The following is a 25363-nucleotide window of genomic DNA, read 5'->3' on the forward strand; positions in this document are numbered from 1 at the left end:
TAAGAAATGTCAACTAAAAACTCAATTTCTTTCAGCGAAAATTTTGGGCATATTCTTCTCTGGGCTGTGAGTGGCATGATTCAACACCACAGGACAGATAATATGTAGCCAGATAATTCTTGTGTTATTCAGTCCTTATCTTGTTATGTGACTCTTTGGGAACTGCTTAACTCTTGGTTCCTTTGCCTGAAACAGGAAATGGAGATATTTACTCAAAAACTGGTAGATATAGAACACACTCTTCTCCTTCCTTATGTCAGACAAGGCTTCCCTTATTCCACTGAGCTCATGAATAGGGATTATTTACCACTATTCACTCTGGATATTCTCAAAGGGCATTATAATAGTCTCCATTCTACTGAAGTACTCCCAAAACCCTTTCTTATAATCTAATGGTACCTCAATTACCCATATCACTTTCTGAAATTTCCTTAAAATCAGGATTGTCACAGCCTGACTTTCACCACAGGAATCTAAGGTAACAGGTAATCACTGTTTAAACATACAGCATAAAGCATTATAAATCCTCAGGAAAAGTACACTTCTTAGATAACAGGATTCTAGAAACCAGAATGAACACTTGGTTTCTAGACTGTCTTACTACATCAATGTGAAATCACTTCTCTTCATTAGCTGTTTAGAACAACAAGAACAAAAACACTGTATAAGTGTTTAATAAGGATACAGAAAACACATATTTCTGTCTATTACTGAAGGTACGCTGTTCAGGCCTTGCTAGCGGCATTAATAATTTCACATTCTCATATGCTGTTTATTAACATTTAGAAGACTACTAAAAAGCTAGTAAAGTTTGCAACCATGTAAAAATAGAAAGGGTTGGCAGTTATGGTTCCAAAACATCTTATAAACATCATATTATTTATTTCTAGCTTCATGAGGAAGAAACTGAAGAAATGTGTTTATTATATACTTAGTGAGGAGAAAATAGCTGCAGCTCCTCGGATGAGGAAGGTGGCTTTTTTCCCTACTGCAGAACTTCTCCAAAGCAAATTGAGTTCTGGTATCACGATTTTTTTCTCTAGGAGTATTTCTCTGACTACCTGAAAAGGAACCGGCTAAAACTTCCTGTGCAATTGGACTCCTTCCTGGGCATGTGGGTACCAGAAGTAATACCTTCTGCCAAGTAAAGCATCAAAGTGCTCACTGAACTTCTTCATCTGTACAAGGGCTGGCCCAAAGCTTTTTCGTGGTTCAAAGTGAGTCAGCAGATCCTAAACTCATTTTCCTCCTTTGACCACGGTAGAAACGCTGAAAGTGAATTATCTACTTACTGAGAATGGAAGGAGAAACAGAAAGTACTAAATTCTTAGTTCAATATGACTATGATTTGTCAGAAATCAAAATATTTTCTTGGATAATTATTTTGCAGCAGCTACTACTAAAAAGCAACAAGAATATTCATTATGCTACACAAAATTTATTTTTTAAAACATGCTTAAATCCAAGTAAATTCAGAGGTATTTCTCAAAGAGACAGTCTTGCAGAAAATGGCATCTTGATAGAAAAGAGAAAAGAAAAATATTCCCTATGTTTTCCTTAAGGGAAAATATTTCATTTGTGTAAGCAACGTAGTGATGAAATATGACAGTCTTTTGCAACACAGTCCCATAATTTTCACTTATAAAATAGCATTCTTTGAGTGGTTTATCAAAACAGCTTGCCGATGGGTAGCCCATGAACAAATTAAACTAATAATGCGTTTAAGTTTTTCAGAAACAAAAATCAAACCAAATCCATTTTGTTTCAATTTGTGACTTACATTTTTAGCACAAACTCCAGGGCAATTTTTAAAAGGCTGGAAAGATCTAGCAAGAGTTGAGATTTAGCAAATGTTGAATTCTGAGCAATGTCCTGAGAATGTGCATTTTTTCTTTTCCGCCCAACTCTGAGTTCTATTTGCCCAGTTTCAGGAACCAGCACTCACTAGGATATTTTTTTTTCATCCATTCATTCAATAAATATTTATTAATAAACCACTGTATACAAGGCACTGAGCCAGATAGTGAGGATACAGCCCTAAACAAGAAATATATGGTCCTGCCCTCAAAGAGCTCACAGTCTAGTAAACAAGGCAAATATCACACAAAGATGTCAAACTGTACCAGGAATCTTATGAAGTGGGTTAAGGCATTAAACAACTACCCCCAGTTTTCCTAACCAAATGCAAGCTCAGGACAAAAACATTCAACTGAGAGATAACTAAACAAGACATAGTTGTATCTCATTTTTTGTTTGTGCTTTAGCTGAAATATCTGATGGCTAGCATAATAATCCATAACAGGATTATTATTCTGGTTCTATCATTTATGTGTGTGGAACTGGTTATCTCCTTTTAAAATCAAAATCCTATATTTTGGTGTTTGCACTCTGTCAATTATTTACTTCTCATCACATCTGAATGGACTGTTCTGTTGAATTAATCTCACATTCGAAAACTGTTGCTTTATAATAGTCCTGGTTTTTTATGTTTTCCATAAACTTGAATTAATTAATTTAATAAAGACTTGAAAATTTGCAAACATTATCATTTATTTTTATACACTTTAAAATTCGATTTTACAAAATATAATGATAGCTACCAAATACTGAATACTTATCATGAGCTAAGTGGGATTCTTCTTTACACAGTTTGTTGTAATTTCCTCCACCTTCCTATAACCCTGCAAGGTACTAATGGCTCTATCTTACAGATGGGTAAACGGAGGCACCGAGACATATCACACAGCTAGTTAATGTAAAGCCAGGAATGGAACCTCTGATTACCTGACTGGTTAACTTATCCTCTCAAGAATCCTAAATTGAATAGAGTTCTCACCCTCCAGGGCTATATGCAGTAGAATTACTCTTTATGCAACATTTTAATGATATTGCAATAATACAGTTAAAGTTTTTAAGCAACTAGAACCCAATAAAACATCTAGGGTGGCATAAAATATCTAATTAATGAAATGAAAGGTAAGATAACTTCAGGTAAATGGAGGGCGGTTAACTATGAAGTCTTTGCCGACATGAGTAAACTGCACCAAGCAGCAACTTCCAAGCCTGGCGGCGTGTAACTTTCCTAAAAAGAGGGGAAATTATTTTAGGATAAGTGGAGGTTGGCCTGAAAACTCCTAAAGAAATCCTAGGTCAGGGAGAGCTTGCGTTTCTTCAGTGGAGCTGGTTCCTGGGTGCAGTGATTAGGAGTTAATTGCCCTAGAGGGATGGTCCACGTTTCGGGAGTAGAGACTAGCACAAGCATTTAATTTAAGCACACACTACCGTCATCGCTTTGCAAACATCATCAGATAGTCCCCATTAAAACATGGAGAGCTTTATGAGAGAACAGAAATGTAAACTTGAAAATCGAAATTGAAATGCATATGGATCAAACTGTTCTGCACTAACCTCTTCGTTTATCCCAGTGAACAACCAGAATCAACTGAGAGCACCCAGAAAACACTTCCACCAGCAAAATACAAACTGTAAACTCAAGTGACATCCACCCTGTGGCTAAGTTTTTTAAGGTCTGCAGCACTTTTAGGGTTTGCCTTTTCCCCTCTTGTACAACGGCTCCACTACACAAATTTGCTAAAACCGTTCGCTGGGCACTAATATGGAATCGCTTAAAAAGAAACATGCCACTTTCGGCTAGGGGACAGCATGCTCGTCATTCAGTGTCCTACTGGTTTCTTAACACGCATATAATTAATATTGGTACTCAGGAAAGAGAACTTCTTCTGACCTTGAGCGTGCGCGCTAAATAAATTACCTCAGAACGAAAGTGGTGCGATCTCAAAACAGCATCTGGGGAGAAAAGAGAAATGACACTTCATTTAACTCCTTGTTCTTCACCTAAGTGATTCATGACTTACCTGGGAGACCAGGGTCGGGAAAGCATATTGCAGACGCCTGGAATTCGGTGGGACATCCTGGGGGAGGGAGGAGGAGTCCTGGGGCCATCGGTCTCTAGGTGATTTCTCCGCGAGAAGTTTGCATGAAAGTTCTGGGGGAGTTGGGGAGTCCCGAACTTTCCATGCCTTACTTTCTTACCCCTACGCTCCAGCGAAGGACGGGTGAAGGCAAGGCTGCCGCAGCCCCGGACTACGCTCAAATTACCCTTAAGGCTTTAGCAAACTGACTGAAAATCTGAGTTCGTTTCTCCCCTCCCTGCCCTCTGCATCGCCGTGGTTATTCAAACCTGGGAGACTGGAGGGCGGAGGTGAGGGCAAAAAGGGCAAGGGGCGTTAAATAAAGAAACGTACTCAGCCTGGGGAGTGGGCAATGATGGGGCTAGGGGCAGCCGAGGAGAACTGAGGGAGCCGCGCTTCACTCTCCAAATCGGCTTAAATGTTCCTGGTAGCCGCAGAAACCCGTCGCGGCGTGTCTTACCTCGGCTTCTCGAACGACCCGAGAAGACCGATTTCATCGGATGCCTCCCTTTCTGGAGCTTGCGGTGCCAGCAGCAGAAGAAGACGATGGTGGCGATGGTGCCCAGCAGAAGCAACAAGAGGAAGAGGGCACATTGGATGCTGTAGGGTCTCAGCAAGACGAGGAAAGCCGCGGCGATCATGGTGCGGGCGAGGCGGGGGCGACTCGACGGCGGGGCTGGAGGGCGGCGGCACAGGCACCCGCGCGGGGCGCACGCCGGGACGGCGGGCACGGGTGAGCGCGGCTCAGCGCGTCATGCCCGGCGCTCGCGGCCCCGCGCCCAGCCCAATGGCTGCGCACCCCGCGCCAGCCGCGCTACGCGAGTGATCCAGGGCTGCGGGGAGCGCTTGCCATGACTCAGCAGACAGCGACGAGGCTGCGACTCGGCGACTGGGATCCTCTCCCCTCCCTCCCCAGGCGCCCCCGCCCCCGTCCGTGCGCAGCCCCCGGGCGCAGCCCCGCCGGGGACGCGGCGAGTGGGGAGGAGCAGCGCCGCCGCCGCGACCGCCCGGGCTCCGCGCATCGTCCTGCGGCCGCCGCCGACCTCAGCATCCCAGAAGCCGGGCGCACGTGGGTCGGGGCGGGGACGCGGCGCCCGGGCTGCAGCCGCGGCAGCCTGCTGGGGGCGGGAATGGGGCGCCGCGGCGGGGGCTCGGCTGATGACATCACAGCCGGGCTGCGGCAGCGCGGGCGCGCGGACATGGCTGCGGCGGTTTCGGCGGCGGCCGCGGGCTGCGCCCGGGCCTGAGAGCCCAGCGCCCTCCCGCGGGGCCGCCCGCCAGTCCGCGCCGTCCTCAGGTGCATTGACCGGGAGCCTCTAGCTTCCCGGACACCCGGCGCTTCCGCCTATCCAGCCTCCCTCGGCCAAATTGCTGCGGAGCCCATCGTCAGGGGGCGCCAAGGAGCCAGGGGGAAAACCGTGAGGCGCTGACAGGAGCCTCCCGGCGGTGCTACCCCCCACCTCCCAACTCCCTGCGCCCCGCCCCGAGGTTGGGGCTTTGAAGGATGCAGTCGGGTGAGCTATTGCTTGTGGGGGTTCCTCGCACGCTGAAGCGCGAGCGCCGGGAAGGGCCTTCCCTGGGAATTGGGATACTCCAGGAACGGGAGGCCCACTCCTCTCCAAGCCTCTCTAAACTAGGAGCGCTCCGGGGGTAGTACGCTCTGGTCTGCAGCGGTGAACTCTTCCACCCCAAACTTGGTACTTATTTCGCAGCTAAGAATTAGGCAGTTTCGATCTTCTTGTATCCCTGGGTTTGCCCTAAAAACCCTGACTCATTTAGTGCATTTGAAGGGCGAGGGGATTTCAGATTTAGGGACCTGACAGATGAAGTAAGTTGGGACTTGGCTTATAAATATTTGGGGGAGAAATTTTTTAGGGAGTGTGAGGCAATAGTGATCTCTCACACTTGCAGGCACACTGTCTCCCTTTTGTCCCCTCCCCACGTTTCTTCATAACCAGCAAAAAGTATATGGCAGTTGGTGGCCAGGGGATTTAACACTGATGCAATGCCAGCGCGGAAGGTATGGCAAGAGCGCTGCAGTGTGCCTTTCTGCGGAGGGCCACGGCCAGCTGGCCAGGAAGCGACTGCTGCAGCAGTCAGTCTGCGGCATCTTGCGGCCTTGGCGGGCGGTGCTGTGCCGCGTTCTGCTGCCTCCAAGGCAATGCTGGCTTTCCCTGTGTGGGGCTGGATTGTTTGTTTCATTTACTCGCATAAGAAAACTTTAATTATAGTGAAAAGGTAACACTTGACTGCATTTGTGGAGTTTCTTATAACGACTGTATTAGCCTCTTTTTTGGAATACCTAATAGACTGAAGAAATTGTGTCATAAAAATTTATAAAATTTTGAAAAGCAGGTAAATAATTGGGAGGAATAAAAGTTTTATTTGCTTGTAGTGATCTCAAAATCATGTTGTTTTCCAACTATACAAAACCGTACAGCTCTGCGTAAAAGCTTAATCATTAATGTCCTTAAGGCCAGTAACACATTACCGTGTGTAAGTATTAAACCTAAAAAGGCATTGCTTAATGCAGTCTCTTAGTGCCAGATTCATAAACATGGAAAACAACAGATACGTTTTGTTTACAGCTGGTTTCCTAAAACAAAATAAACATTCGAATTGTTGACATGTTGCATCTCATTCATTCAGTTGTTTTGGATTGAACTCAGAAGGGACCTTGCTTGGAGACACTGGGTAAGGTGGGAATTTTGAATGGCAGCATGTAGGCTGCACGGCATTCCAGGATAGGCTTCATGGGTCTCTAGCACTCAGAGGGGGTGACAGGTAGCACTACATCATGTACATATGGCTAAAGGTTTCCTGATACCGCAGCCCACTGCAGTGGGAAACTGTATTCAACAATTATGCAGAGGTTGTTGAAGAAAATCCTGAGAGCTTGCAATGTGTGGCACATCAGGAAAGGAAGAATTCTCCACCGCATTGACTCAACAATGGCATGGTGGAGTAATTTTAAACAACAAAACTGAACTAATCGTGTGCAGACATTGGGGGAAATAACTAACAGAATTTTGGAAGGTCATCTTTATGCTTCTCATTGACTGAAATTTGTAAGTGAGCTGAAATAGCCTACATATACTTGAACAGAAACATGTCAAAGACACAGACACAGCATAGTATTCAAATTGCCCCAAACGCTCTATTTTTTAACAACAAAAAGCAACTAAATCGCTATTATGGTTTTCTGAACTATTCCTTTAGCACAATTGTTATCATCCTGCGTCTTGCTGCAGCCATTTATAAGTTTCAAGTGCACACAAGAACATCATTTATCTCTCTTGGCAGACAAATGCTTAACTGCCATGCAATAGGATTACAGATATTTCTTTTTAGATGCATTCATTTCTGTTCTTTCCATCAGTTGTCTTAAAGATGCTAATAATAAACAAACCAAATCCTTGAAATAATTTAATATTTAGTTCCATTGTTATTTTCTGATTTGTTTGTTGCTAATTTATCATTTTTTCCAAATAATAGCATACATATTATTAATTGCTTCTTTCTGTGTGTTTACGTGGTGCCTAATGCATTGTGGAATTCAATAAATACTAAATCAGCCAAGCAGTGCTTTTTGGAAGTTAATTTAGTAGAAATTATACCTTGCCTTCCTGGTAGGTTTTTGCTTTAAAAAAAGAATAATTGACGTTGTATAAAAGTCACACACACAAAAAGAATTGTTAAGTTTGAGGGTAGGGATGGAGGGGGAGAGCAATGGCCAAATCTTTCATACAAAAAAATGAAAATTTATAATGGAAAAGTATGTATAATTTGTTGACTTATTTATGAGAGTAAGTTATCATTGTCACCCAAAAGAAAACAAAAAAGTTGGGAAAGATAGCTAAGAGAGTTGGATATCACATATGTAGAAGATGGTCCATTATACAGCCTTTCTTCCCTTTAGAGTCTCAACCAAATTGGGAATAGACACAAGGAACCATAAGGAAATTAAAATATTGTGTTAACTCTCTTCAAGATAAAGTCAGATTGAAGAAGACAGCTTAGCCTCAAGGCCAAAATGGGGCATCTTATTCCTTTTTCCTCACTCAGCATGCCCACGCAGTCACAGCTGAAAAATGACAGACCTCCCCAACATTAGGGCAGGAAGGAACCCAACCTGTTCAAATTCCGGGATAAACACCAAAGGCAAAGGGAAGCCTGACACTTCCATAAGGCACTCAGCATGTGTGAGCAAGAGACAGGCCCATGTGTGAGAAGGGAATTTTATACATCACTCCTGCCCACTAAAGGCTAGTAGGCCCTCTTGAGTTTTTCCATCACTAACTCTTTTCATTCCTGAAAGATAACAGTGAGTAAGGTGCTTTAATAACGTGGCAGAAACATCTTTCTGAGTACTTTCCTAGAGGCAGAAAGTTATGGCACAAGTTCCTAATGTATGGATCAGGAAGAAACATCAGAAGGAAGAAAAGTTTCCACCCTAAGCTATGTAGCAACCAGTTGAGAAAAACGGAAGAACTGAAGATAACTCAGGTTTTGAGCTAGGATAGATGAATAATTTGGAAGGAGAAGATAAAAAACTGTGTTTTAGACCCACTGACTTGGAAGCGTCAGAAGGACAGCAGTGTGAAAATATCCAGCAAGCCCATGGAAATGTGGAGAGGTCAGAACCAAAAACAGATAGGGAGTCATCAACATTGTAGTTGGAGTAATGGAAATTAATGGAAATAGAGGAAATGACTAAGGAATAGATGCTAAAGAGCATCTCAGAATCAGAACATTGGAGACAGCTTCCATTTGTGGACTGGAGGATAGCAAAGTGGTCGAAGCCAAGTAGGGAGTGTTCCAATTTAGTGACTCTCTGGAACAGATGCACAAATGGGAGACTAAGAAGGGCAAGGACTGAGGACTGGTGACTAGGAGTCCTCTGGAAACCTTTCAGAGAACTGATTCAGCATGGCAGGAGAGGCTAAAACCAGACATTAATGAGTTCAAGAGGGAATGAGAGATGAAAAAGAGGAGAGGGTTGTTGTCTACAATCTTTGCAGAAATTTAACTCTAAAGGGGATGAGTAGAAAAGCAATTAAATCCTGAATAAAGGCAAATGGTGATTATTTTGTCAGGCTAGGGATATTTGAGCAAGTTTCTAGGGAATTTGGGAGACGGAGCCAGAAGAGGGAGAGAAATAATTAAAGACAGGGGAGAAGAGGACATTCTCCTGGGGATTTGTGATTTAGTAATTTGTTCAAAATACCTTGAGTCCCCCCACAGACTGGTCTTTGTAGTCTCAGGTTGCTTTGGACTCTGCAGAGTTAAAATTGAGCCTGACTAGTTAGGATGGCTCCATGCCCAGGGTTTCTTTCCCATCAAATCTGGCTACTAATACTCAGACTTGAATAATGACTTTTAGGGAAAGATAAGGAATGTCTTGGAATGTAGCCTAGGTTGTCTGTGATTATTACCAATTTATATGGAAGTGAGTAAATTACCCAGTTGGTAATCACACAAGGACATTACATTGAAATATTACCCCCTTGAAAATAAGAAGTTTAGGTAAGAATGGCTCTAGCAATAAATTATTAGAAATAAAGCATACTAATTTTGGCCTGGTAACTTCCCTGTTTCTAGGTGAAGTGTTTTACATGTGCTTGCATTAAAAGGTAAAGGAGCTATATCATCTGGAAGAACCTACTTCATCTAAAATAAATTTGGAGGTGATTTCCAGCCACCAGAACCAGGGAAACCATCATGTGGATAGATTACTATTTTCTTTTATCCTTCTTCTTGATAAAAAAATTTTTTGAAAAAAAAATTTTGAATTTTTGAAAGGCAAATAATTGTAACTTGCAGTAATATCAAATATTATTTTCAGCAAATATTCCCTGGTAAAGGGCTTTATTTTACCATAATAAAAACTTTTAAAATAACTTAAAAGTATACTGAGAAAATATTGCAAATGGAATTATTTCAGATTGTTCTTTTAACATTTTAGCTATTGTAGAGCCTAGATTTTGTTATTCTACGGGTTACCAAACTGCAGAAGCCATGATAATTCCAGGGGGGGTGAGAGGGGCGTTCTTTTTGTGTGTGTGAACATTACAGACTTTTCAAAAAAGTCAGCTGGGTTTGGGAGCTTAAAAACATCAATATAATTGAATTCATTTACTATATAATGCTTTGCAGACAGTTTTTGGAAAGTAATCATTTATTATCCACAAGCAAATAGAATTCATTTATATAGTTTCCACACTGAGTGTGGGATTAGTCATGCAGCAAAATACTGAGTCATTTGGCCAGAAAATTTACTCATAGTTGTATGAACTGCCAATGGAAAATTTGAGAGCTGTTCATAAATCAAATTATAAAGCTCTTAGAGTTATAAATCACTGAGCAATATTGTTCATTACTATTCAGATGGTATAAAATATCTCCACCATTTCTAAGAATGGGCAATTTACAAAGCAAGTTTGAAAGTTGAAGGTATTGCCTTCTAGATCCAAGATGAAACTTGCCATATAAGTTACAAACATTCTACATCTGAAACTTCTACACTTCTTAAGTAAAAAGATAAAAAAATAAGGTAGGAACTTTATCATTGCATAGCAAATGTTACAAGATGAATAAAATTTTAGTTATTATTTAAGTATTAAGTTCTAAGTTGTGTTGATAATAAAACTACAGCAACATTGAATAGCTAGAGTTCTCCTATTTCTTAAAATAATTCTTTGTCATTTAGGACTTTTGCATTAAATATTTTGTGCTAATAGAGTTGTATGCTAATGCATCAATGCACTTGTAGCCAAAAAAATAATGTCACTAGGAGAGCAGAGGTACTAAATGTACCAAGGAGAGCAGAAAATTGTGATGAGCAACTGATGATTAGTAAAAGATGTATTAATAATATATAGTTCCAGAGGTTATTGATATACCACATAAAGACACTCTATGAATATAGGAACAGAAAGAAAAGCACATCTTGAAAATGTCTTTGTAGCCACAAATACTTTATGGAGTAAAACAGGGCAACAAACAGCAAACACACTAAATTGGAATATAGTGGAGTTTATATTTCAAAGAAGAAAGCCATAAACCTAAAGCCTGTTCTTGCCAGTCCTGTCTCTACTATAGAAGTTCAAACTGGAATTCATGAGTAGGTTTCTAGAGACCTGAAATTACACGTAAAGACTTGTGTCTCATTTTGAGGACATGATCCATACCTTTCATTAGATTCTTAATGAGTTCTCCAACTTCCCCAATGAGAATCGTAAGAATCATACAAATCCACGTAGGTACTGAGGCTTCTGAATACAGTATAAGTCATTTGATCCATCAACAATGGCAGCACCTGCGTACTCCTGAGATTGTAAGAAGTGTCTCGGGGACTATCCGTCTGGTTAGCAAAGGAAACTTTCTGTTCTAAACTATAAAAGTTTAGATAAGTCTCCCAAGTGCAGGTGAGTGCTGCCACCCAAAGACTAAATGGAGATGATGTGCTGGGAGTTTCCTTGTCCTCTAGCATCTTTAAACACATTGGGAGAGAGACAAATGAGTCCTCTAAGGTAATTCCCACTGAGATGTCAGTTGTAACCCTAAGAGAAGAAAAGACTGTATTAATTATCTAAGACCACTTCCATAGACTTCTGTCATGGGAAGAAGGGCTAACTTGATTCCTAAGCTGCCTTCATGCCAATTAACTACCCAATTTATATCTAGATGTTTGAATGGATAAGCCCATTCCAAGCCAACAGCACTAGTCCTGAAAGCTAGTCTTGGGTTCAGAGTCTGCATAAACTGCTACAGTCTTAAGGCCTAAAAGAGGGACAGAAGGAATTAGTATTAGGTTCCCAGAAACAACTTGTAGACATTCTGGTAAATATAGCCACCATTCTTCCTAAATCCTTCCCCAAGCCCACATTCAACAGTCTGCTGTGGAGTCTGCAGACCTGGCAACTGGTGCCCTCGATCCCACCAGGGTGATTCTGCACTCTGGTGGGAACACCGCCCATCCAGCTGTTCAGTTTCACCTACTCGTCGTTTCTAGCTTCCCACCAGAACTGGAATGCGATGGTTTAAATTTTTTCCTTTGCAAAAACTCATGTAGAAATTAGATTATTGTTGTAACAGTATTGGGAGGTGGGACGTTTGAGAGGTGATTAGACCATGAGGGCTCTGCCCTCATGAATGGATTAATGCTGCTACTTTAGGAGTGGATTTGTTATAAAAGAGCTAGTTCAGCCTCTTCTCTCCTCTCTCTCTCTGTCTCTCTCTCTCCCCCCACCATCTTCATCTTCCACCATGTGATGACACAGCAAGGCACTCACCAGATGCCAGCACCTTGATACTGGACTTTGCAGCCTCCAGTACTGTGAGCCAATAAATTTCTGTTCATTATGAATTACTAAGCTTGGGGTATTCTGTTTCAACAGCACAAAACAGACTACGACACCACTCTTGCCATATTTGTGGACCTCAACTCCCTCCTCACCACCATATTTCCAGGATACTAGGTCTCAATGTCACATCATCATGATCACATATTGTTACAGTATGAAGCTGATTATTTCATTATGTAACTGTCTTACTCCAGTGGGCAAGTCCAGTTTCCTGAGGTGTCCCGATCTCTCAGTCTGGCTAGTTCTTTTTCCTCCAAGTTCTCTTCTGACCCTCTAGGCTTGAAGGGTTTGGTGACACAACATTCATGCATTCCACACAGAAACAGACCTTGGATCAATATGATTTTCTGGGTGCCTCAGACCCCCTCTGGGCCTAGTGGGCACTGTTCTTTGCACAATTTCAGTCTGTGGTCACTTGTAATGAGGCAGGAATCTACCTAGAGAACACATTGCAGGATTGTAGTTAATGTATCAGACTTCCTGGTGGTCTGCCGTCTGGTGAGCTGTTAAAAGTCTAGGTCTTAGTGCCTAGATTAAGGGGCACCAACAGCACCCTGGGAGTTGACAGGTATGATCATTATTCATCTGTCCCCCTTCCCCAAAAGGCATGGAACAACATGTACCAGTCATCCTCATTACTGAATGGCTACCTTGATGTGGACCACCTAGTTATTTGTAGTAATAGCTAGCACTTATTGAGTATCTACTCTCTGCTAAATGCTTTACATGCATTCACTCATACAATCCTCACAGCAGCCCCAAGTAGGTACTACTCTTATTCCTATTTTATAGATGAGAACTCCCGGGCTTAGAGGTGTAAGGAATTGCCTGAAGACCGCACACCTAGCAAGTGGCATCAAAATTCTTCAGCACTTCACAAACCACACAAACCATTCCTGTTGCATATTTTTCATTTGCACTGCCTCCCTGCTTCATTTGCACTGCAGCTCTTCCCCTAAAGGAAACCCTCTTAGTTACAGCTTGCTGAGCCGCTACTCTTGCTACTCTTGCTCTCTTCCGGCTCTCCTTAGGCTACCACTACCCAGATTAATGAAGGCCAACCCGACACTCCAGCAGAACGTCAGATGTTTCCTTGTACACACAGAGATGCGGTCCTCTCCTTTAGCATGTGAGGAATTTGCCTAGGCCACACCTCCTAATCCAGCAATTTCACAAGACTCCTTGTATTAAAAAATTATAGTTACATCCTTACCATTTCATTGCCATGTCTCCATCCTTATCACTTGGGTAAATTTGACCCAGAATCTCCAGAAAGCTGAAGAAGCTTAGCAGGGCCAAGCTGACTCCTACTTTGGAAAAAGGGCTCTATGGGAGACCACCTGGTTGTCCTTTATAAAACAGAAAGCTATAATAATTTTTTCTTTATATTTTTACAAAAGATTGAGGTTTGTCTAATATAGACTCATAGACATCAAGGTTAATTAGCTATATTTATTGAAGCCCTCCCCTGTACTCAGTGCTATAAACTCCCCTCCTACTCTCACATGTTTGACCTAAGCTTGTATGGGGGTAATCTGGTTCAGTTTGCTTCAATTAATAATAAAATATTAATAGTAATTAACGTAATTTATTATTATTAATTAATATAATGTAATTAATATACTAGGGGTATAGTAAAATACTATTAATAAATTAATATAATTACAATATTAATGATATACTTAGTAATTATAAAATAAAATATAATATTTTTGTAATAATAGTGATATGATTGTATTAATTAATAATATAAATAATTATTTTTATAAAATAAAATAGTGATTATATTATTACAACTAATATTATAATTAATAATAATTACTTTATATTGTTATATACCTAACATATCAACTCATAATGGGGTATTTTATTATTCCCATTTCACAGATGGAGAAACAGAAGCATGGAAAGATTACATGGGTAGTAAGTATTGGAGCTAGGGTTGTGGATCAGACAATTTGCTTTTGGAGCCTATGATTGTAAATACTTACGTGACCTGCTTCACCATCTAAAACATTTGTAAGGATTTCAGACTGGAAGACTATCTTGAACTAACTACGTAGCAAAACTGTACCCCTACCAATAAAAAAGAGTAGCTCACTAAGCTTTCTATCTTTTCATAGAAGGACAAGTTTAGTCTTTCCCTCTTTCTGTGAACAGGATGTACATTTGCCCAAGGTTCTATGTCCTGCTGACTGTTCTAACAACTTCTCTACCATAGAATCAAGGACTGACAACACTGTCCCCAAATGCCATCCCTGCTAAGTCCCTTGTTCCTCTGTCTTTTGTCTTTTTTTTTTTTTTTTCAGATGGGGGCTTGCTCTATTGCCCACGCTGGAGTGCAGTGGCATTATCATAGCTTACTGTAGCCTCTATCTCCCAGGCTCAAGCAATCCTCCTGGCACAACCTCCCAAGTAGCTGAGACTACAGGCAGTCACCACCATACCTGGCTATTTTTTTTTAATTTTTGGTAGATGAAGTCTCATTAGGTTACTCAGGCTGGTAATTCTTGGCTTCGAGCAATCCTCCCACCTCTGTCTCCCAAGTATTGGGGTTACAAGTGTGAGCCTCCTCACCTGGCCTCCTCTCAGTCTTTGACACTTCTGAACCTGGAGGTTAGGTTGCATACTTTGATCTCACTCTACCCATCTATCCATCCTTGCTTTAATATAGCTTCCTGGGCCTCAGCTGGTTTAAAGAGATTCATCCCATTTCCTTGAGCTTTCTTCTTTGATCAACACTTGCATTCTCCATCCTTAACTGGTTTCTTAGTTCTAACTTGCCCTATGGCTAACCATACCCAGATTTGCCAATACACTGAGAGAAGATGGCCTTTTACATTCCTTTTCATTTTGATTACGAGTTTATTGACAGCGCTTTCCCTCATAGATATATAATACGTGTATTTTTCTCTTTTTTTTTTGAATGTTTTGTAAAAAATATTTTATTATTAGCCCACCGATCAATTTGGAAAGATGAAATTTGCTTTTATTCCCATCACTGATTTTGAAGTCCCGAGCCAAAGCCGAGCGATAAAAGCAAGTTAAGTGATGAACCGGTTAACCGTACTGCGAGGAGCAGCTGAGGGCAGAAGGCGGGGCCGGGTCATTCTTTTTTTCCCCACACCCTCACTCTCTCTTCTCTCCACGATTATTGATTATTGACCGCCCCGGGGGCCTGATCACAAACCCTGCTTGGCCAGGGAGGCAGACACCTCGTTGGCTAGCGTGGCGAGCTGGGGCGAGTCTACCATGTCGATGCTGCCGGTGGAGGAGACATTGCTGAGGTGCCATGGAGACGTGTCCCCAGACACCACCGGCGACTTGTTCACGATTTCCACCCCGTGGTCTGTCTTGGCTTTGGCGTTCTCGCGGAAGGTCAGCTTGTGGGTTTCAATCTTTTTATTTCCTCCGCCAGGGACATGAGTGATATTGTCCAGGGACCCGATCTTCGACTGGACTCTGTCCTTGAAGTCCACCTTCTCAGATTTTACTTCCACCTGGCCACCTCCTGGTTTATGATGGATGTTGCCTAATGAGCCACACTTGGAGGTCACCTTGCTCAGGTCAACTGATTTGTAGACTATTTGCACCTTCCCGCCTCCCGGCTGATGCTTCAGGTTCTCAGTGGAGCCAATCTTGGACTTGACGTTCTTCAGGTGTGGCATGGGCACGGGGGCGGTCTGCAGGCGGCTGTTGGCGGAAGACGGCGATTTGGGTGGAGTACGGACCACCGCCACCTTCTTGGGCTCCCGGGCTGGAGGGGTTGGAAGGGACGGGATGCGGGAGCGGCTGCCAGGAGTGCCCGGGGAGCCGGGGCTGCTGTAGCCGCTGCGATCCCCTGATTTTGGAGGTTCACCAGAACTGGGTGGTGTCTTTGGGGCGGGCAGGGTTTTTGCTGGAATCCTGGTGGCGTTGGCCTGGCCTTTCTGGCCTGGAGGGGCCGCTCCCCTGGGTGTGGCGATCTTCGTTTTACTATCAGCCCTCTTGGCTTTTTTGTCATCGCTTCCAGTTCCGTCTTTGCTTTTACTGATCTAGCCAGCTTCGGTCACGTGACCAGCAGCTTCATCTTTCAGGCTGGGGGTGTCTCCAATGCCTGCTTCTTCAGCTTTCAGGCCAGCGTCCGTGTCACCCTCTTGGTCTTGGAGCATGGTGTAGCCCTCTTGATCTTTCCTGTCCCCCAACCCGTACGTCCCAGCGTGATCTTCCATCACATCGAACTCCTGGCAGGGCTCAGCCATCCTGGTTCAAGGCTCGCCTGATAGTCGACAGAGGCGAGGACGGGAGAGGACAGCGGAGGAGGAGAAAGTGGCTGTGGTGGCGGTTGCAGAAGGTGGGCAGTGGCAGCGGCGCTGCTGTTGGTGTCAGAGCTGGTGGGTGGCCATAAATGTATTTTTCTAAATGACCTTCATAGGGATAGGGAAATAACTTGATAAAATGTGTAATGTAGCTGATCCTTTGTTTTTTAAAAATTTTAATGTTGCTTCAAGGTGGTAAGAAAGAATATCAGAGCAAGAAGAGAAATGATTGGTAACAGGTAAGAGGGGAACTCCACTTAAGATGATTTGTTAAGTAAATTATCTAAAATATATGACTCAGCACATTCATTATATTTAGAACCAAATTTTGATAGTATAAAAGTACAAAGTTATGGAGATAATGGTGAATGATAACCAGTTATTTCATTAACATATATTAGGCCAGGCATGGTGACTCATACCTATAACACCACGACTTGTGTCAAAAAAACTATTTAGAAATATTATTTAGCAAATAGATACGTTGATGTTGTTAGGAACTAGGATTTTCAGTGAGAGAGAAAAATGCATTATAAAATCAGAGGATCTCTTGAGCCTAGGAGTTCAAGGCTGCAGTGAGCCTTGATAGCATCACAGAACTCCAGTCTCTGTGACAAAGCGAGATCCTGTCATACACACAAAAAAATTTATATATATATATATGTGATATTAACATAGTGTATAATGGGATAGATATTTCAGAAAGAAATGATCTCATTTTTTCACATTATAATTTATTAGATTAATATTTGAGAGTTGAATCGATCCTGATTTTGATGCATAAGCATTGATTCTTGGATCAGAATCACATATTACATTTTGTGAATTTAAAAAATTGGTCTAAAAGTTATTAATGTTGTAGAATACATTTACTTAAAGCAAAGCATAATAATCTCATTTTGCTCTCAACTTTCAAGATGAATAGAAAGTTCCGCATTAATAAAAAAAAAAGTGAAATAGAAAACAGATGACATGACTTATAGTCCTCCTAAAATAGAACTTTTAATTGATGTTACTCCTCTCTAGGCTTAACTCTGAACTTGTGGTTTGTTTTTTGTTTGTTTGTTTGTTTTTTGAGACTGAGTCTTGCTCTGTCACCCAGGCTGGAGTGCAATGGCACGATCTCAGCTCACTGAAACCTCCACCTCCTCGGTTCAAGCAGTTCTCCTGCCTCAGCCTCCGGTATAGCTGGGGTTACAGGCACTTGCCACCATGCCTGGCTAGTTTTTGTATATTTCGCAGAGATGGAGTTTCACCATGTTGGCAAGGCTAGTCTTGAACTCCTGACCTAAGGTGATCCGCCTGCCTCGGCCTCCCAAAGTTCTGGGATTACAGATGTGAGCTACCATGCCAGGCCTGTTTTTTTATAAATATGGGGGAAGGCACATAATTATTGGGGGGACAAGTAGTAACACAATAATAGCCAAGAAGAAAATGTTCTTGTGCAAATTTTCAGATAGTTCTGCCTGTGCCTACAGGCTTTTTATTGACAATTGATTGGGATAAGTGACACTGTGGAGCAGGTGAAGATTGCCTTCCAGTTTTCCCAGCCTCTTATTTCTGTACTATTACCTCTGTGCTATAGTCTTCTTCGTGAACACATCAAGATGAAAGTAAGCCAGCCACACTGTTTAATTTCCGATAAGACAAAGGCTGGGTCATTTAGCACTTGGTTCTCTTGCCAGGTCAGGAGCAACAAAGAGACTCTGGTACAGATGATGAAGCTAACATGTGGAGCCAGTGATACCAGCAATACTAGGGGTATTGATCCAGTAATACAGATACAAGCATGCCTGAAGAAAATAGCAAAAAAAATAAACCCCTTTGCCACTGGAAATAGAGCGTGATCAGTGGTAGGATGGATCATGTCAGAACATGGAAATTAGAAATACAAGCCATATCCAATAGAACAGTAATAATCCAGTAAACAAATAGTGTAGATCAGGTACATTGTCAGTATCAGATGTCTGTAGGGAGATAACAGGTGGAAGTACTGGCAACGGAAGGAATCTACTGACTGGCAGCAAATAGACACACAGGCAGTCAGGAGGTATGAGGAGCCCTGCTATGTTGTATCAGCCAGAGTTCCAGCAAGAAATACATGGTCCACTAAAATTTGGATGATTTGGAAAGGCTTTAACTAAGGGACTATTTAAGAAAGTGTGGTCTGGGTGTAGGGAAACCATGAGGGATCATGCTGTACCTCAGGGCTAGTCATAGTGGAAATGTTACCAGCCTGGACCAAAGGGAGAGGAAAGGCATGGTTATTGCAACCTGAAAGGAGAGGGGCACATGAAATCTGAAGTGACCCCACAGGGTGGGAGCCAGGAGGATAAATTCTCCTGACTCACTGTCCTCCCTCCCTCTGATCTCATGCCTGGACACTCATTGGCTGAACTCAGCAGGAAAGAGAGTGAGGGAGCCCAAACAGGTCGAACTCCAGAGTCAGAGAGTGACATAGAGACAGCCAAGGAAAGGGTCTGGAGGGCCAAAGAAAGGATCTCCTTCTCTAGCATTTAACCAGGACTATAGCCTAATAAACACTAATGAGCAAGCCAAGACTCCAGTCTCTGTGGGAATGGTACTACAGGGCAGAAACTTAGGCAAGGAGGGCCCTGTAAGGGACTACTTGAAGTGAAAAAAGCAAAAATCTCATTGGAATTGACAACCTGTTACAAAGCTGACTTGATGATTAGTTTCTAAGTTCTGGCTTGAGCCCTTCTTCTCCTGCTTATGGGTTACCAACTAGGAGTGGTTTCCAGGTTCCACTGGGGACCTCAGCTCCCTCATCTGTAAAGTGTGGATAATACTTGTTGCTACCCCAGAGGGTGTCTGTGAGGATTAAATGAGTTAGTACAGGTTAAATGCATAAAATAGCACCTTATACATACTGAATACTCAGTAAATGTTAGCTATGTTTTTATTCTTATTAAGTGAAAGAGGCAGGATTGGAGAGATCCGAGGATGTCATATAGGGCAGTATAGGGAACTAAATTAATTTCTTTTCTAGATAAGGTTACACATATGAAAACACATTGTATCACTGCTTATTCATTCAGTTAGCTTCAGTAAAAGTACATCCACAAACTCCAGAAAGATAAGAATGTTTTTCTTTCCTTTCCCATCATGGAAAATATAAAATGATTCAGGTCTGTAGCCCCTCAAGCATAATGTTTCTTTTCTATTCTTTCTTTTTTTTTTTTTTTTTTTTGAAACAGGGTCTCACTCTGTCACCCAGGCTGGAGTGCAGCAGAAGGAACAAAGCTCACTGCAGCCTCAAACTCTTGGGCTCTCGTGATCCTCCCAGCTCAGCCTCCCCAGTAGCTGGGACTATAGGTGTGGCCCACCATGCCTGGCTAATTTTTTTTTTTATTTTTGTAGAAATGGACTCTCACCATGTTGCTCAGGCTGATCTTAAATTCCTGGGCTCAAGCAATCCTCCCATCTTAGCCTCCCAAAACACTGGGATTACAGGTGTGAGCCACTGCACTTGGCCCAAATGTAATGTTACTTACGCTCCTGCATAATCTCTAATCCAGTCCAAGTTATGCCATAATAGTTTGGCAGCATCGTCGAACCATCCCAAAGCATATTAACCATCTTTTTACTCATGATATTGCCAGAACAACTTGGAAATTGAAAATATTTATGTTATTTGAAAATGAGGGAAATGGCCGGGCCTGTAATCCCAGCACTTTGGGAGGCCGAAGTGGGCGGATCACAAGGTCAGGAGCTTGAGACCATCCTGGCTAACACGGTGAAACCCCGTCTCTACTAAAAATATAAAAAATTAGCCAGGCGTGGTGGCGGGTGCCTGTAGTCCCAGCTACTTGGGAGGCTGAGGCAGGAGAATTACTCGAACCCGGGAGGCAGAAGTTGTGTGAGCCGGGATCGTGCCACTGCACTCCAGCCTGAGCAACAGAATGAGACTCCGTCTCAAAAAAACAAAACAAAACAAAACAAAAAACCAAGGAAAAAAAAAAACAAAAATGAAGGAAGTAAAAACAGATAGTAAGTTGAAATGCTGCCTAATGGACATTAGTAAAACCCAGTAGTTTTCCCTGTAGATATCAGAACGCTTTGGTGAGAAAGCCATTCATGCATTTGTTTTGTTCAGCAGAGTGCTGTCTCAGGGTTGGAGTGCTCAGAATGCACCCAATAATTTATAGCCATTTCAATCTTGATTTGTCTTCCTCTAGAATATATGTAACTAAAAATACATAATATAGACATCTCCTTCCTCCATGCCCCATCTTGCTAAGCAGCTGGACTGAAACTAGTAGTCCATTTTATAGAAATCATTAAGCCAGTCACTGGCTATTTAGAATTATGTTGGCACTAGTTTCCTGCCATTTTTAATTCATTTAGCAGGGAGTCTTCAGTTCATATTCTGACCTGAGTACTACAAGGGTTCTTTTATGTCTATACCTTTCAAAACTGATGTATGTATACAGCAATCCAAAACTTTTGAAACCTATGAAAGGGTACTTAGGTTTTATTGTAGTGCTGTACTTGCCTTTCAAAATTTTTAATTGAATCCCTAATGGAGGACTTATATTTAAATACAAAGGCAGATGAGACACCTGTATTATATTTTGATATTAATTTAGTTTCCTTAGGTTTGGTGACTTTTTTTTTTTTTAGAATTTCAGAGGTGGCTTTTGAATTCCTGCATTAGGTATGTCATTGATTTGTTAAAATTAAACATAAACGTATTGAGAATTTATGTTTTGATTTGCTTCCATTAATTACAAAAATTCCCCTTTTGCTAGATTTCAATGCTGAGACACTGTGTTTTTCATAATTTGGATGTTGCTTAGGACATTGTTTTTCGAACTATGGATTTTAATCCATTAATGGGTTATGAAATCAGTTTAATGTGCTATGACCAGCCCCTTTTTTAAATGAAATAAAATAGAGCAGACAGAATAGAAACTGAGAGAGTGCATTGCATGTAGTAAGGGAAATATGTTTCTTAAAATTTTGTTTTTGTTGTGTGTGTGTGTGTGTGTTTTCTAGATCAAAATGTAGTTTTTACTGTAACAGTCAAAAAAAAATTTAAAGCCATTGGCTAATATATTATTCCTCCAACCACTTTTTCTTTTTCTTTTTTTGAGACAGAGTCTTACTCTGTCATGCAGGCTGGAGTGCAGTGGCATGATCTCAGCTCGCCACAACCTCCGCCTCCCAGGTTCAAGCGATTCTCGTGCCTTAGTCTTCCCAGTAGCTGGGATTACAGGTACACGCCACCATGCCCGGCTAATTTTTGTTTCACCATGTTGGCTGGGCTTGTTGCAAACTCCCAAACTCAGGTGATCTGCCCACCTTGGCCTCCCAAAGTGCTAGGATTACAGGCGTGAACAACCGCGCCCTGCCCCAATCACATATTGTTAAGTGTTATCATGGATGTGTTCACGTTTCATCTCATCTCCTGCAACTATCTAAAGAATTAATAAGATGTGTTCTTTTAATAAATAAATAAATTGGGAGCAGATAGCCACATAGTGAATTTTTTTACTACCTATCAGAAACTGGTAGTATTTAATACCTAGCCATATTCATAATATTCCTTCTGAATTTGCTAATTGGCAGCTAACGTAAACATTAAATCACCTGTTTATGGAATTTATAACATAATACTGACCTGAAATCTACTGGAAAGTAGACATTCTAAATAAGGTCTGATATATCTATATCTGGTTGGTCTTGAGTGAACTGTGTGTTTGTGAAGAAACTTAAGGATTTGCTCTTTAACCAAATCATATCTTCAGGAGAAAAGTTTAATATTAATACAACTAGGGATAATATAAAAACTATGTTTTTGTAAACTAATTTGTTTTTGTCCAAGTTTTTTCTTGTGGTAAAACACACATCACATAAAATTTACCATCTTAATCATTTTAACTGTTTGGTTCAGTGACCTTAAGTACCTTCATGTTATTGTGCAACCATCACTGCCATCCATCTCCAAGATACTTTTCATCTTACAAAACTGAACTCCTGTGCTCATTAAGCAATAATTCCTATCCCCTCACTTCCCCCAGCCCCTGGCAACCGCCATTCTACTTTCTGTCTCTATGAATTTGACTATTCTGGTATCTCATGTAAGTGGAATCATACAATATTTGTATTTTTGGAACTGGCATATTTCACTTAGCATAATGTTCTCAAGGTAAATCCATGTTGTGGAACATCAGAATTTCCTTCCTTTTAAAGGTTGAATACTATTACACTATATGTTTGTGCCCATTTTGCTTATTTATTCATCTTTTGATGGACATGGATTGCTTGCCCCTTGTAGCTATTGTGAATAATGCTGCTATGAACATAGGTATGCAAGTATCTCTTCAAGACTATGCTTTAATTCTGTTTAATATATATCCAGAAGTGGAATTGCTGGATCATATGGTAATTTTATTTGTAATCTTTCTAGAAGGTTCTGTACTGTTTTCCAGCAGTGGCTGCACCATCTTACATTACCACCAGCAGTGCACAGTGTTCCAGTTCCTCTATATCCTTACCACTACTTATGATTTTGGTTTTTTGTTTGTAGCCATCCTAATAGCTATGAGGTAGTTTCTCCTTGTAGTTTTGATTTGCATTTCCTAATGATTAGTGATACTGAGCACCTTTTCATGTGATATCAGCCATTTGTATATCTTCTATGGAAAAAAATCTATTCAATAAAGTCCTTTACCCATTTTGAATCATTTTTTTTGTTAAATTTTAAGAATTCTGTGCATTCTGGATATTAATCTCTTATTAAATACATGATTTGAAAATATTTTCTCATATTCTGTGGGTTACCTTTTTAACTCTGTTAATAGTGACTTTTGATGCACAAAACTTTAATTTGCATGAAGTCCAATATTCCTATTTTTTTGTTTTATTACCTATGCCCTTTGGTATCATAGCCAAGAAATCTTTGAAAAATCCAGTTGCATAAAGCTTTTGCCATATGTTTGTTTTCTTTTTACTTTTCTTTTCCTTTTTTTTTTTTTTTGACAGGGTCTTATTCTGTCACCCAGGCTGGAGTGCAATAACATGATCTCAGCTCACCGCAACCTCCCCTTCCTAGGTTCAAGCAATTCTCCTGCCTTAGCTTCCTGAGTAGCTGAAACTAAAGCCATGTGCCACCAGGCCTGACTAATTTTTGTATTTTTAGTAGAGATGGAGTTTCCCACTTTGGCCAGGCTGGTCTCGAACCTCTGAGCTCAAGTGGTCCACCTGTCTCGGCCTCCCAAAGTGCTGAGATTACAGGTGTGAGCCACCATGCCCAGCCACCATATGTTTCCTTATAAGAATTTTGTAGCTAATTTGTTTTTAATGATTTTGCAAGCCTAAATTAATTTTTAGCAGGAATTAATAAAGTTTAAAGTAACAAAGTGTAACTCTTGAAAACTAATTATGTACTTTAAAAGGAAAAAGGATTGAAAGGAAGACTTTTACACTTTTATTTCATACACTGTCTATGTGTGATCTTTCACTTTTATAATGAGCATTACTGCCTTTCAGATAAAAAGAAGATGTGTTTCTCAATTATGTCACTGTCTACAGTATTCTAAGCACTTAAGTTCTCAGTAGAAAACTGAAACCCCATTTTCCAATAGAAATGTATTAGTAAGCTCAGGCTGCCATAACAAACACCATAGACTGGGTGGCTCAAACAGCAAAAATTTGTTTCTCACAATTCCATTAGTTAGAAAGTACAAGAACAGGCCCAGCAAGGTTCAGTTGCTGGTGAAGGCTCTATTTTTGGCTTACAGGTGGCATCCTTCTTGCTGTGACCTCACATGACAAAGAAAGAGATGTGATAGTATTAGTGGCCCTATAAGATAGATGTATCTCTCCCTCTCTTCAACTTATAGGGCCACTAATCCTATCCCATTAGGGCCCCAACCTTACAATCTCAATTAATCTTAATTGCCTGCTAAATATCCTATCCCTAAACACAGTCACATTGGCGGTTAAGGCTTCAACATATGAATTTGGAGGATGGCGAGGCACAATTAGTCCATAGGAAAAATATTTTATTTCTTCTGAAAGGGAAACTTGGGTGGTTAAGAAGAGGAGGAATCATATAAAAGACTTGGGGTTACCATATAGTTTTACTGTTAAAATTGATTTTCCAGTGGAGCATTGATCTACTGTACAAAGGAAGGAAAAATAAAGAACAATCAGAAGGCCTCTATTGCCCTGGATTTACTGAACGTGTGGTGATGATGCATTTGGCAAAACATAAACCAAAAGGGAGACAGTGGGATATATGTTGAGAGAACCCTTCCTGAAGTAAACAATCTTTTCTTTTGACTGTGGAAAAAAGAGCTCTCCACCCATTCTGGATTATCAGCAACCCCAGTGAAGTAAGATTCTGGCATCTGTTACCATCACTAAATAGTACTTAACAGGTCCATATCAGTTAAACATGGTGAAATTTAGTTTTATCAAATAATAATTCTGTTGTAGGAACTTAGAGGGTGCATATTTTGTCTCTCAAGTACAAGTAGTGCCCCCTTATCCACGGAGGATTCATTCTAAGACCCCAGTGGATACCTGAAATGGTGGGTTGTACCAAACTCTGTATATACTATGTTTTTTCTATACATACCTATGATAATGTTTAATTTATTAATTAGGCACAGTAAGACATTAATAACAATAACTAATAGTAATATAGAACAATTATAATGATATGCTGTAATAAAAGCTAGGTGAATGTGGTCTTCCTGTCTCTCAAAATATCTTACTGTACTAAGTATGGTAATGA

The 25363-nt window shown here is 41.1% G+C and overlaps 3 protein-coding genes across 27 annotated transcripts in view; 1 reads left to right on the forward strand and 2 right to left on the reverse strand.

Moving 5' to 3' along the window:
- Positions 1 to 4934, reverse strand: part of DST (dystonin) — a 488658-nt gene extending 483724 nt beyond the window's left edge. For 11 of the 16 annotated variants that reach the window (XM_021936748.2, XM_021936745.2, XM_021936767.2 and 8 more), the window contains exons 1-2: positions 4393 to 4934; positions 3746 to 3807 (exon numbers count right to left, since the gene is read on the reverse strand). In XM_021936748.2, the coding sequence (XP_021792440.2) occupies positions 3746 to 3807; positions 4393 to 4573 (243 nt within the window). In that variant the 5' untranslated portion in view covers positions 4574 to 4934. The remainder of the gene's footprint in view (positions 1 to 3745; positions 3808 to 4392) is intronic. The other 5 variants (XM_017957960.3, XM_031667682.1, XM_021936744.2 and 2 more) reach the window with 3 other exon arrangements.
- Positions 4935 to 4965: 31 nt separating this feature from the next.
- Positions 4966 to 25363, forward strand: part of BEND6 (BEN domain containing 6) — a 75520-nt gene continuing 55122 nt past the window's right edge. For 3 of the 10 annotated variants that reach the window (XR_002521344.1, XM_009205411.3, XM_021936780.1), the window contains exons 1-2: positions 16530 to 16631; positions 24729 to 24959. The gene's annotated coding sequence lies outside the window, so the exon portion shown is untranslated. Of the gene's footprint in view, positions 5447 to 16520; positions 16672 to 23860; positions 24960 to 25363 lie in introns of those variants that run through there. The other 7 variants (XM_009205410.4, XM_017957966.3, XM_003897764.3 and 4 more) reach the window with 7 other exon arrangements.
- On the reverse strand, positions 15262 to 16569 carry LOC101018182 (microtubule-associated protein tau-like). Its single transcript, XM_009205414.4, is given in 1 exon segment — positions 15262 to 16569. A coding segment is annotated over 1 exon segment (1059 nt). The 5' UTR covers positions 16540 to 16569; the 3' UTR covers positions 15262 to 15480.

Source organism: Papio anubis, chromosome 6 (assembly GCF_008728515.1).
Source record: "Papio anubis isolate 15944 chromosome 6, Panubis1.0, whole genome shotgun sequence".
Taxonomy (NCBI): Eukaryota; Metazoa; Chordata; class Mammalia; order Primates; family Cercopithecidae; genus Papio; species Papio anubis.